Source organism: Miscanthus floridulus, chromosome 11, assembly GCF_019320115.1.
Source record: "Miscanthus floridulus cultivar M001 chromosome 11, ASM1932011v1, whole genome shotgun sequence".
NCBI lineage: Eukaryota > Viridiplantae > Streptophyta > Magnoliopsida > Poales > Poaceae > Miscanthus > Miscanthus floridulus.
The window spans coordinates 11,823,710-11,838,185 of record NC_089590.1 but is presented as its reverse complement, the minus strand read 5'-3'; the positions used below and the strand labels follow the sequence as shown (position 1 = coordinate 11,838,185).

Genomic DNA, 14,476 nt, shown 5'->3' with positions numbered 1-14,476 from the left:
GCATGTTCTAAAGTAAATTTATGCAACACTATGTACATTTTAGATAATAATAATTCATAAGAAAACAATACCAATATAGTAACACAAATATATAATAGTTCAAATATGAAATATCACACATAAACTAAATATAATCTCACAAAATACAAGTAAGTGAAGTATAATTGATATAATTCGATTCTTTTGGTTAATTCGATTAACCGAGAGTAGGAACCGAATTTATTTCGATTATTTTAGTTCCTTAATATTAAAAACCGAATAAGGAACCGAATTTTTTGGTTTGGTTTTTCGGTTTCGACTAATTTTGCCCAGGCTTAGGAAGAAGTACGCGCCTAAGGAGAGGATGAGCAATTCTGAAGTTACAACACCGTGCACGCACAGAAAAGAGACAATGCAACTTACCATTTTTCACTGTCAAAGCAGTTCTTGTAGCAAAATGGAACATGACATAAGAACACATCACAACATCCAAAAATAGAATTGTGCAAGATAACTTAAATATCCTACATGCTAAGTCCTGTAAGTCCCAATTCACACTTCAATTGGCGCACCAAGAACAAAAGTGGGACATCTACTCCTGTATAGTATGCAAACATAATGAGCTCAATTGCTTCCCCTCCTACAATCACTGACATCAGTTTGTCTTGGTTTTTGTTGTCCTTCCCTTGGAGCGCCTTCTTGGAATCGAGTTCTTCATCCCCAGGAAGAAAAGCAGGGCACCAATAAACGCCAAGTTCTGAAAGGATATGAAGTGCAGAGCTTGTCACGCTTAATAGTAACTGAGGGAATGTTTTCCAATTAAATCTTTTGTCAGTAAGGCAGCATGGTAGCAGGCTAACAAACCTGAGTGAACTTGAAAAAAAGCTGGACAAACTGCGCCGACTCCATTTCATAGTTGTAGAAGTCATACACGATAGGGGTTATAAACGCCAAGTAAATGAGCTGTGCAGATGAGTAACATCAAAGCATCAGAATAACAACAAATCCACCATGAACCTGTGCAGCTGTACTATACAGAAATATGCTGCAAAGATGTATCTATGAGAATCCAAACTTGATCCCATATAACTATATAATACAGGTTTATAATGGAGCAGAATGTTGGCCTACAAAGATTCGACATGTTCAACAACTGAGTGTGGCAGAAATGCATATGTTGCGATGGATTTGCGGTCACACAAGAATGGACCGAGTTCGGAACGATGATATACGTGATCGCCTAGGGGTAGCATCAATTGAAGAAAAGCTTGTCCAACATCGGTTGAGGTAGTTTGGCCATGTCCAAAGGAGACCTTCAGAGGCACCAATGCATTGTGGAGTCCTAAGCCAAGCTAATAATGTGAGGAGAGGTAGAGGAAGACCGAAATTGACATGGGGGAAGGCAATAAAAAGAGATTTGAAAGCTTGGGATATACCTAGACATCTATGTTTGAATAGGAGTGCTTGAAAAGCAGCTATTGAAGTGTCTGAACCATGACTAGGGGCTCTTGGTGGGTTTCAACTCTAGCCTACCCCAACTTGCTTGGGACTGAGAGGCTATGTTGTTGTTGTTGTTATAATGGAGCGAATCACGCCCCTCAAAATTCACATATGGGCCCTGCCAAATGGATCAACTATTGTGACAACATGTCACAGTATATCATGAACATTCTATTTGAGCCTTCCATTTCTACTCCCTCCATTGAAATTTGTAACACATGTTTTATATTAGGAATCAAACTTTGTATATACTGACCAACAATTAGCCTACTTATAAAAATTATAGACGAATTTGTATTTCAAAAGTGCTTTTACACTATATACATTTTGTAACTATTATTAAGTAATACATAAAAGGGCGTACCCAGTGCAGAGAGCTCCCGCTCTGTGCGGGGTCTGGGGAAGGGTGTCAGTGGCAAGCCTTACCCTCGCCTATGCAATGCGAGGAGACCGCGACTCGAACCCGGGACCTTCCGATCACAGGCGGCAAGACTCAACCGCTTGCACCAGGCCCGCCCTTCTATTATTAAGTAATACATGTTGTGAAAAAAAAAACAATGGTCAAAGTCTAAAATCGATGACTGCGCCAAAACAAAATATTTATTCATGGCCGAGGGAGTAGATGCTAAAACCTTGCTAGACTAGGGACCTGCAAAAGTAAATGTATAATGCAGCAAGCCTAAAATGCAGAGTGGTAGACATAAATGATGTTCAAATTACCATATAGTTTTAATCTTTGAGAAGACATGCTACAAGAAATCTTGACATCTAGATGGTACTCAATTAGTCAATTACACATGACAGTATCTTTAGTGCCCATTTTTTTTGCAATTACCTCTATAAGCTATTTAATCTTTAACTCAAGACATTAGGCATGGTGCAAGCAGAGAAAACAATACTTAGTTGCTCACCAGGAGGAATGCTCCAAATGAGCTGCTGAATATGAACAGAAGACCACCAAAGCCTTTAAGAAACATGGTAGCAGCAATGACAGTTTTTATCTGCAACAAAAAAAAAAAGTAAATATCAAACTGGGTTGGAATAGATTCTAAAACAGAATGGGATTAAACCAAACATCATTCCTACATCAATATGCGGCACCCCCAATCCGGTATTCTTGGACACTAGCTTGACGAAGAGATTGAACTTTGGCTTCAAGGTCTTCGCTGCAGGTCCACCGTCATTTCCAAATTCAATGAACCTAAATATATGACCGGAAAGCATTATTTCAACGTTCTCAACAATAAAATGGTGCATCAAAAGAACGAAATAATTGTGCAACAACTGAAAGAGAGAATTTCGAAAGCATCTTAGGGATTGGAGAACATAAGGCGCGCGTAACTTTGGCACTAAAGATCATTGGTGAAGACCCAAGAGTTGTGTAGGTCAAAAATGAAAACTGAAAATGCACACTGAGCCTTGACGATCAAAAGATTATGGGGCTAATTAAGGGTAAGCTGCAAAGAAATCTCACTACTTCATCAATGGTAATATGCATTTTTTTTGGCAGACAAACATAAGGAAAATGAGCAATATAATACTAACAACAGAATTTCTCTTTAACTCAGCCATGTATCAGTTTTTAGTTAGCAAGCCATAACTTCAGTACTTCAAATATCTGACTGGCCACCAAGAAACAACACTAGCAGTTAGCAGAGTGACAAGTTTATAGGGATACATCAGTTTTACAAAAAAAAGAAAAGGATCTTCATCAAAAGTACAAGCCAAACGTGCCATAAAAGCCAGCACTGCTCAGCTGTTCTTAATGCATAACTCGTTCTATTTTTGAAGGAGAGAATGCATAACGCATTAATGAAAAGACCATAACCATGGACCCGAAGGGATCACGTTGTTATTGAATAGGATGAAATGACCAGAGCGGAGCTAATTCAAATATTGATACAATTCTAGCACCGGGGAATCATCTCCAACTGAGTGCACAAACTTTTTCACTTATATACACAGGCTGCACCTACGACTAACGGCAACTCGCATCATTTTGGTACATGGAGTACATAAGATGCAGGGGGTAAGCGGAAATTAGCTAAGGGTGCGAATGTGCGATGCACTGATATAGTAGAGCAGAGAGATCTAGTGCAGTACAAGTCTTTCCGTGCGCCGTGCACGCAGCATCTGGTATGATCCAATCCCGTCCCTCTCTAACACTCCTCTCCTTCCTCGGCTCACAGGCTCACCGCGGGGGTAAAAATCCGGGTACCTTAACTGACCCTCGGATCTACCGCAGCAAGATCCAAAAACGCACCGCACCCGCACAGGCCGGATCTCAGCTCGCGTCACTGCACCGGAGAGGAAGCATTTCGATTGATCCCGCCCGAACCCGAGCCACCAGGGCCAGATCGGGACGGAAGCGACCGACGGAGAGGCGGCAAAGCGGCACTAGGAGCGGCCTCGATTTGACGACGAGCGGAGGGTACTGAGACGAGACGGGATCTGAGGGATGGGCGAGGAAGGCGTGGAAGAGGGAGGGGGGGGGGGGGGGGGGGGGGGGGGGGGGGGGGGGGGGGGGGGCGTACTCTTGGTAGACGGAGAGGAGGAAGAGGGAGGCGAAGAGCACCCGGCCGACGAACGAGATGAAGCCCATGGTCGTGGTCGCGCTTCTCCTCCTCTGGAAGATGGCGGGTCTTTGTGGGGAGGCAGCTGCCGAGGAAGGAGGGGGAGACCGCAGACTGGGGAGGATGGGCCGCTGTTTTGTCCGGAATCCGGATGGCTGGCCAGCTGGGGTCTGGTCGAATTCGGGTCTTGGGGAGCGACCAGAGACCGGCTATGCGTTCTTGAGACCGGCTCATACATGGCAAACAAAGCCTATAGCCATGCAGCCGACTCATTCTTCAGGATTGGCTCGCCCTATACGACACCACAAGTCTACGGAGAGCACCGTCGATTATACATTCCTAAAATGGCTAGGTCCAAATACAGCTTCTCCACTTGGAAGCATCGTTATTCTACATACAAAGCCAATTACATGAGTCCAAGCGACTTAACGATCAACAGAAGCCTTTTCATTGATATTGCTTATATTACATGATACCTATTTACATGTTACATGAAGCTGCAAGTTTAAACGAATACCAAGTGACCAGCAAAGGAGGTAGCGACTTGATTCACCTCCTCTTTTGCCTCTGTCAGCCACTTGTCACTGCAGTCGGTTGGTGGTCCCGCCGCCACAGGGGCTAAGTCGGTACCCGGGCGGGTGTAACACGCGAATGCCTCCGAGTACCCGCTTGATGTAGCTCTTCGCCATGTTGATTGGACGTCCTACCTCTCCATCTTCCACCCAAAGGGCGACAACAGGCTTTATAGCTTCACAGAGCTGTGTCAGCTCCGTCCAGACAAAGTTCGCCGTTGGGTCTGTATCTGAGCCGTCTGCATTGCCTGCAATAGATATCGGTCCACACCGTATATATCAGATCAACTTAGCTTTGGCGAGCTCATGCTTGGCTTATTCGGTTACCTCCTCAAGCTCCACCTCCTTGCGGCTATATCGATTCTGCCAATCAACGACTTCGCTTTGAAGTCTGTAGAACTTAGCGGTTTCATCTACAGAATTAAGAGCGTCAGGCGGCATTCAGATAATTTAAAAATTCAAAGACGGCCAGTCCAACAATCAAAAGGAGCCAGAAGAACTCACCCTTCAACTTCTTGTTGAGCACATCCGCGCTCTTTTTGGAGGAGGATTCTCGAGTCTCGGTGGCTTCTGCTCTATCCTGCAAGGTCTTCTTTTGTTGCTCGAGTTCCTCGATCTTGGCAAGGAAGACCTTCACAGCCTCCACGTGCTGCGCCTCTTGCTCCGCCTGAGACATCTTCATTTTGATGACTTCGGCAGACAACTCTGCATGTATACGTTTAGCCTGCTCGGAGGCTTTCAATTCTAAGTCCTGCATACAAGACTACTAACTAGTTAGATATATTACTCAGAAAGCGAACAGACTGGAAGTAGACTGCGACATACAGATTCTTACCTTCAGGATGATATCGAATTCAGAAGATTTCTTGACCAACTCGGTCCACATTGTTTTGACCCGAGTAAGGTCTGCGATGTAAGTCTGCAATGGAGGGTCGTTCTTCGTGGTACTCAGCATTTGGCTTGTGGAAGCCAGCTGAGTATCGGGCCTCACCACCTGCTCCATTGGGATCTCAGGACCGCCTTGGCCAGCTCTGCCACTCACCATCTCCGCCACTTGGGTCTCTTCATGACTGCCGGGCGGCAAGAGGTCCTCTCCGACCACTGTCGTCCCACCTTGACCACCTCACCTGGCGGAGCCTGTGGGGTTAGTTGCGGGGCCGTGATCACATCGGGATTTTCCCCAACGATGCTAGCGTCTTCCTAGGATGGTGGTGTAGGCGTGCGCGGAGGATCTTGCCGCGTCCTAAAAAATAGAAGCTGAGTTCAGTTAGTACTGAATCGACGGAAGCCTGACGATGTATTACTAGTAATGTCGGGAGACTTAGGGCCTCTTTGGCACGGCTTATGCCGGCTTCGGCTTCATCTATTTTGCGTAAATCGAGGCACTGTAGCGTGAAGCCGTTTTATAAGCCGGGGTTAAAATGAACTAGAAGCCGGGAAAAACCAGTTTTTCTGGCTTCACCGGTGAAGCCGTTTTAGATGAGCCGTGCAAAAGAGGGTTTTATCCTTCCACGTTCTTCTTGAAGCCGGGTAACTTTATTCTTTTATGGGAGGTATCGAGGACGAACACGGTGTCCTCCACCTCCACATCAGCCTGGGAAGGCTCTGATGACACCACAAAAGATCACTCAGTGTCAGAAGAGTTACAAATACTGCAAATTGAAATCAAGGAATAATTGAATGCTGAAATACCTCTCTCCTGGGCATTCTCCTCTTGCCGTGCAGCTCCCGTTGGCTCCGCCGCCTCAGAGCTTGTCCCAGGTTGACATGTACCCTCCAGCTCTCCGCTTGCTGATGATGGGTTGCTGAGTCCGAGTTGTCGGGCCGACTTCTTTGGCACCACCCTCCGTTTCTTTGCAACAGAGCTGGTCAGCTCTTCTTCAAAGCCCGGGCTTTGGGCTCGCTTGTCGGCACTCCCTGTGCCGTCTTCTTCTTCGGCGCTATCGACCGCCGCATCCGACGCTGTTGTCGATGATTCGCCTCTGAGTGTGGACTAGTCAACGCCTGCAGAACCTTGGCCTGATGATGGGTCCACTACCTCACTGGGCTGTGGCAGCTTGGGCAGATCCATGAAATTGCGGCCGAGTTCCTACCCACACAGTTGACATGGCAGACTACTTCAGTTTTCAACTCAGTACAAGTATGAAAGGATAGTAAATTTTTTCCAATCGGACTATACTTACCGCAACTGGAGGGTTCGCAGCGCTAAACTCGTCAAGGATGGGCGTCATCTTCTTCACACCTGGCAAGAACTTATTGAGGTGAGCAAGTATCACCTCATCACTCAATACAACCTTTATCAGCCGATTTGGATCCTCTACTGTAACAGAACCGCCCAATTTATACAAGATCAAGTACGGTTGTCTCCGCTAACACGTTGACACACCCATACTTTCACTCATATAAACCCGGTAGTCCGCCGAGTGTCCCAAAAGACCTCGGTAAATCAACATCACAACCAAGATCGCGTGATTAAGCAAATACACATCACATACATCGGGTTGCAGCGGAATTAATATTACAAAGGGGTTAACAAATAATAGTACAAGTTTGGGTTTCAAAACCGCTTAGTGAAAACAACATAGCTTTCAAATGATTACATTAATATAAGTTCCAAATATATTGCTAGCATAGTGACATCATCCGACAAAAGCATATAGATGAGAAGTAAGTATAGAATCACCGAGCCCACCGGTGGTTAGCCACCATCATCAACAGGTCGAGAACATCACCTGCAACAAGGTGGGATAAACCCTGAGTACTCGAATGTACTCAGCCAGACTTACCCGTCTTAAACCAAAATAAAGCGACACCAAGGATTATGCAAGGCTTTCTTTAGTGGGCTAGCTGACTTATTTGCGAAAAGCATAAGCTATCATGAAGAAACCATTTTAAGTACTTTGCATCATCTTTATTATGACCTATCCATCTAGGTAAGCACCTTACTATAGCAATCACTTGATTAACCAATAACATCCAGTTACCAATTTAGATTTAGCATATCCCATACCATCCAGATAACCATCATTGTTCCATAATAATTACTATGATGAAGTAACTCGAGTCAAGTGCTCACTATCCAGGAGCGATGGCGATTCGAATCGATTCCTAACCAGCTGGTGATTTATTCCTTACACAAACCTCACTTACCCGCTAAAGTGAGATATTGATCACCGAGTCAACTTTCCAGGAATCTCGAGTTTGCTAGGAACCACATGTACCCGGGGGCCGACCGACTGCACTTTGGTCTTATCATCTCGCCCCCGTGTCCTACCACACCTGCTCCGACACAGTGCGCTGCGGGCAATCTACTCGGCCCGAAAAATCTCCCAGCTTCACGGTTGGAAGGTACTTTATCCGGCCAGCTAAATGTAAGACATGCGTTCAACATGACTCGAGGCCCAACAACGGTCGGTCCTTAATCGACACAGACGGAAACTAACAGCAGCCCAGAACCCTGTCTGGTTGCCTCTAACTTTTTCCGTCCGGTCTCCAATTATCCATCACACATGGTTAATTCCAGGATATCATTCTTTCCATAGCTAAATTCTTCCAGTAACCACCTATAATGTAGGTGACCGGATATCACCGATCGCTACTGGTCTAAGCAAGGCTAAGCAGTTATTCGATCCTGACCTAACAGGGTAAAAAGGTAATAAGGTAGGCAAGGATAGTAATAAATGCATCAACGGTTTCAATCAACTCCTACAACTTAATGCAACAATATATAACTCATATATAGAAAGAATTGCTTTTATAAATTATGAGACTTATAATGCTCCGGGGCTTGCCTGGGATCCGACACAAGTCAGTTCAGTTAGCTTGCACCATCCTGGTGACATCTCAAGTCCTAGCACTTGCTTAGTCCTTCCATCTTTGGGATAGATCCACCAACACCATCTTCGGGTTTGGCTCCAACATCTCGTCCTTCACGTGGTGCATCTAGCGTACCTAGATGAGATGCAAGATGCAAGTGCATGAATATGAAGAATAGTACCATGAGACGCATCACAAATAGCAAGCAAGACAAGCATCGTTTACACTAAACACACTTGAGTACTTTGCGATGCTTAACTTAACATCACACAATCTATCATGCTAAGATAACAAAGAATATTATACATGGCACATAAGTCTCACAAGATCTCAGGTGTATTTAACTTAATTACCAAGGACATGAACCACACTTAGCAACATGCAAAGCAAGTCAAGGTGAAGCAACAACTATAACCGGAATATGCCAATTTCTGGACTTGCAAACAGCAGCTTCATAAATCAATCATATCTGGAGTTTTATAAATCCAAATGATATGAAACAATACATTCTGGAAAGCTTAGGAAATTATCTACATTTCATCTTTAATCATCTCAGCATGATTCTCAAGTTAACTAAGTCAAATATACCCATTTACAGAAACTAGTCCACACTTGACAGAGAGCAGCTATTTCTGAAGCCCAACTTTAAACAGTCATAACTCACAAACTACCGGGCCAAATGACACCAAATTTTAATAGAAGCTAGATACATGAATTATCTACAACTTTTGTATAAACAAGTTTCACAACAAAGCACATTATCATGAAGAACTTTGCTAAGTTCCCAGATCTGTCCATAAACCATATCGACAATAAAATAATTATTAACTTATGTTGCAAATTCATAATTGGGCAAAAACAACTTTACCAACATGTCACACATGACTAAAAAACACCATAAAATCTAGTGTCCATGACCAAATAAATTCTTTTAATGCATTTCTTAATTTATTTTAGATAACAAGGTGACTTAATGAACATATACCAAAAGTATACAATAAATTCTACAAAAATTACAGTGGCTCACATATCCTCTCAATAGTCTACTGTCCAAATTTCACTCCATTTGAATATGTATAGCAACCTCTATGAAAAAGACAAGTTGCTAAAGCAAGAAATCATATGAGAGCAAGATAAACCAATAACTCACTCATACTTCATCCAATACTCATGAAATTTTTACCACACATCAACTATCACATGAGTAGCATGCCACAAAAATTTCACTTCATTTGGAGCCCTAGATCTGTAGTTATGGAAAATAACAAATTCAACTAGCATTACAACCTTACTGCACAAATCTATTTTTACCGCAAAATATTGAAACTAAAACATGCCATATTATAGATCTAATGCATAGAGAATTTCACAAGGATTCCAAAAAGTCCTCATTTACTATTTTACGAATTTCCTATGAATTACTATGAATTTCCAAATGTTCAGCAAATTTACTGCAAATAGGTCCTTATCGGCACTATTCATTTGAGTCACAGACTTCGCAGTTAGACCCCTTCCCTTTGTTGAATTCCAGCACGGGGTCCCTGATGGGGTCTGGGAGCAGAGGAGGCACTGGGCTTCGCCGAATCCAGCCGGAGAGGCGGCAGTTGATGGCGACAAGTGGCGGGGAGCAAGTACGGTCCCGTACACACCCGATGGTGCCCTCGGCTCGGCCCGAGGAGGAGTGTGGAGGGCTGGCCACGTGAGCCAGTGACATCCACGGCAGCCTCACCGGCGGCAGCGGCTGCGGGGTTGGACGGCTTGGCCAGCAGGAGCCAGAAGCGGCGGTGAGCACCCAGGGGACTGCGCACACTCATGGGGCCACTCAACTCGGCCAGAGATAGGCCGGTTTAGCCTGGCCGCGCGCACAGGTGTCCACGGCAGCCGCGGCACCGGTGGCCACACGCTACGGCGACGAAGGAAGGCCGAGGATGGTCGCGCGAGGCCAAGGAGAGTACGGCGGAGCCGGTGATGGAGGATGCAGGGCTACCAGGCGTTCGGAGGTGGAAGAACGACGGCGAGGTGCACGGCTCGGCGAGCAATGGTGACAGCGGCGGCTTCGCTCTTGGTGCTTCAGACGCGCGCGAGAGGGAGACAGCGAATGAGGGCGAGAGGAAAAGCAGACGGACGCGGCCTCCATGCGGTTGACAGCGGGCAGCGGCGCCAGGGCGACCATGGCGCGTGGCAGCCACGCGGCGGCAGCGGCCTGTTGCCGGTCGGCCACAGCATCCCCCGCTGATTCGATTTCAAATACTGAAGCCAAGGATTGAAATACCACCTCAAAAATGCGACTGAAGGTCCATTTTCCTCCCATCGTATCTCCTAGACCGATAGATGATTTGTTCCACCGATTACACCGTTGTGTATAGATACAAGAGTACTCCAACTTTTATAAAAGGAGTTTGGCCAAATTCAAAATGGTTTACAAACTAAAATTCACCAAATATGGGTACATGAAACTGAAATCAGTTCCAACACTTAGCCAAATTTGCGAAGTCCAAAAACAGCAGCGGATTGCAACTTTGAGCCTCTGTTTGACTTGCTTACACACTGATCTAGCTCTTGGTCCAAACATAAAGTTTGTTGTACATAACATGGACTCCAACTTTTATTTAGGTTCCACTGCCATGCAAACACTCTAAGCTGCAGTTCAAACCAAATCAAAGTAGCATCACTATAAAGCTTAAATCACCCTTTTTAATCTATTGGAGTATTTTCTGGCCACCTAGTCAACATGAACCCTTCATAACTTTTGTTCATGAGTGCAAGTAGAGTTGTTTGAGCAAGGTACCAAGGTTTGGTTGGCTTCATAGGTTTCCATCCACTTGATAAAGCAATTCATGCAAAGATATGACTTATCATTTCATGTTACTTTTTAATTCCAAACTTCATGAAACTTTTCCATGGGTCTAGATGGATGCATGTGGATGTAATGTACATGAAAGAAGCATGTTTAGCATTACTCTTGCATAATCTTAATAAGGGTCCATATGTAAGCATTTGTGCGTGGCCCAAGTTTAAGTTGGAGCTCCATCATGTAGATTTGATCTTGACACCTTGATTACCACTTGACATGTCATGTTTGAGCTCAAACCCATTGCTTAACTGGTGATAAACACCTAGGGTGTTACATCTACCTCGGCGTACTCGAATCCGTAGTGTACCTACTCCTGCAGCGGTTGGATTCTCCGTCTAAGGAAGCTGGCGGCGACTACTGCCGCAGTCAGTCCTTCTTCCTTCAATGACTTCAATGTGTTGAGGAAGATTTGGATTTTCTCCTTCTCTTCTACGGATATGGTCGCCGACCACCTTTCATTATTTATCAGACGTAACCCGGTAGCAGGATTTGAGGGTGGGGTATGGTTCCCCATGTAGAACCATCTCTCCCTCCACTTCTTATTGGCATCTAGGAGCTTGTATTCAAAGAACTCTTCTTTCATCCCTGAGCATAGCTGGAAGCCGACGCCGCCGACTATGCTTGGAGATGCCTCACTAGGTTGGGACTTTAGTCGGAAGAAATAATGTCGCAGAACCGACCAATTTATAAGAATACAAGTATAATGGCAATCCGCAAGCGGTCGCACTGTCATACTTGAACCCATATAAACCCGGTAGTCCGTCGAGTACCACGACGGGTCTCGATAAACGATTTACAACAACCAAGATCGTACAGGATTCAACATGCATGCCACATATTACATAAAGTTCACAGATACTTTTCGTCATCAGAGTACGAATAAAAGTTATTACAGAACAAGTTTGATAAACAAAGCGGAAGCAAATAAGTTCGAGATAGAGTTTTCCAACATAGTTTAATACAGTGCCAAACCAGATCACGGTCCACAAAAGCAATGATAGGAATTACTAAGGAAGCCTGCCCAAGGCTTACTCCTCATCCACAGCGGGATAGAAGCAACTCTTGCAATAACCATGATACACAGTGCCATCTGCAACAATGGGAAAATAAACCCTGAGTACGAGAAGGTACTCAGCTAGACTTACCCGTCATGAACCAGAAATAAAACGACTCCAAGGATTATGCAAGGCTGTATAAGTGGACGTAACTTGACAACATTTTTGCGAAAAAGGCAATTAACCGTTGTACAGTTGTGATTCTTTTATCAAGTTAATTATCACTATCCATTTCTAGGTTAGCAACTATCCTATGCCAAACATGTGGTATATTATTTAGAATCATACAATAGTAACCATAGCAAGTATTGTAATTCCATATTCATTTGAACCATCACGTTTCATAACACAGTTACTACGATGTTGGAGCTAGCCAAGTTTCTCACTATCCAGGAGAGACGGCGATTCGAATCGATTTCAACCAGCTGGGAATTTATTCCTAACACAAACCCAGATCTATCAGCCACGATAGTCTTAGGTCACCTTTGGTACAACTCCGGTACACATTTCGCGGGTTCGTACTGCGCCGCACAATCTGGAACACCAGATGCCAGGATGCTCAGGCCAAGCCTGCCCTTGGGCTCAGTCTGATCGTTCCCCGGAAGGAGCGCACAACAGAACGATTCCCGGCCTGAGTTGAACTACTCGGCTTCGCGGTCGGAACGAGTTATCCGGCCAGCTAAGTGAGAGGCATGCATTCAATCTTGTCAGAAGTTCCAACAACGGTACGGTCCTTGATCGACACAGACGGGGATAAGTCCACACCCAAGACCTCCATGCCTTGTTGCTTCCCTATCGACCTCCCGTCCGGTCTCAATTTACTTTTACCATATGGTTCTGTTCCACGATAGCAGATATAGCCAACCGTGCTCCGGTATCCACCTATATCTCGCAGGTGACAGGACATCACCCGACTTCTACCGGTCTAAGCATGGCTAAGCATATATTCGATCCTGGACCTATACCGGTTAAAGGGTTAATATCTGGACAAGGAATGTACATGCATCAAGTGGTTTCATTCAACTCTTATAACCTAATACATCAATCGTAAATACGTAAGTAAACATTTGTAAATTACTGGGAGACTTATAATGCTCCGGGGCTTGCCTCGCAGAAAGGAAGTAGGACGATGGTCAGGGCACTCCGGCAGCTCTTCAGGGTTCTGCTCCACGCCTTCGGGAGCTGCGGCTTGCGGATCCTCCTGCGGGTTCCCTTCCTCGGCTTCTTCGAATTCCAGCAACGTGATCTCTTCCTCCGATCCTAGATGCATGAGTATGGTATAAGTATTATGAATGCATATATGTTAACAAGTGCATCACGTTGTTTGAGTAGGTGCATATCTCTTCTCGCTTACTACTTAACTACTTCTACAATGCATCGACTATGCCATAAACAGTATCTACTTGTTTCACTCATAACTGGAGTTCTACAAATCCAAAAACAGTGATCTTGGACTTTCTGGAAAGCTTATCAAATTTTCTACAACTTTGTTATTAACCATTTTTACAGTCTACATCAGTTTCAACATGTAACTCCTCATACTCTAGAATCAGTCCAGAAATGATTTAACATGCAATACAAAGTAATAGCACCTCTACTTTAGGTAATCATTCACCAATTGACAACCTAGAACCTACCAACAGTTTAAGCATACCAAATATAGTTAGGATAATATAATGGCAAAGCCCAAACTATTTATTAAATTGCCTTTATTATTTTATTTAGATATCTAGGTTAAATAATAAATATATATCAGATGTGCTTAATAAATTCTCAAAAATTTACAGAGCCTTACTAATGCTATCAAAGGACAACTATAAAAATTTCAGATCATTTTCCTAAGTAGAACATTCTATACAAAAATGATAAGGAAGCAAGGCTTGAATTAACATAAATGGAAAATCCTATTGAAAAGTGTCAAGCAACAGATTTCTTATTTTTCCTAACATCCATATGGTACTAGTATCACCTCCAACAAATTTCATGAATTTTGGACTCATAATTAATTTATAAAAATTCATGCAAGGATTAACTATTTCTAAAAGAAAAATCTATAACTATAGATCTACACATGCACTGGTCCTCAAATTTTTATCCAAGCTCATATATAACAAGAATAGCTTACCA

The 14,476-nt window shown here is 44.1% G+C and overlaps 1 protein-coding gene across 1 annotated transcript; it reads right to left on the bottom strand.

Annotated features, from left to right (window-relative positions):
* Positions 1-349: 349 nt before the first annotated feature.
* Positions 350-4,182, bottom strand: LOC136494474 (uncharacterized). Its single transcript, XM_066490634.1, has 5 exons — positions 4,014-4,182; positions 2,566-2,680; positions 2,391-2,480; positions 844-942; positions 350-736 (listed from the first exon to the last, which is right to left on the bottom strand). The coding sequence occupies exons 1-5, from the start codon at positions 4,079-4,081 to the stop codon at positions 635-637; spliced, it is 474 nt and encodes a 157-aa protein (XP_066346731.1). The 5' UTR covers positions 4,082-4,182; the 3' UTR covers positions 350-634.
* Between the last annotated feature and the right edge of the window lie 10,294 nt (positions 4,183-14,476).

Excerpts from the sequence above, each read along its gene's own strand:
- LOC136494474 (XM_066490634.1), bottom strand. The coding sequence starts at position 4,081 with ATGGGCTTCATCTCGTTCGTCGGCCGGGTGCTCTTCGCCTCCCTCTTC. Across the intron at positions 2,681-4,013 it reads CTCCTCTCCGTCTACCAAGA|GTTCATTGAATTTGGAAATG; the intron begins GTACGCCCCCCC and ends TCATATATTTAG. Across the intron at positions 737-843 it reads TTTTTTTCAAGTTCACTCAG|AACTTGGCGTTTATTGGTGC; the intron begins GTTTGTTAGCCT and ends ATATCCTTTCAG.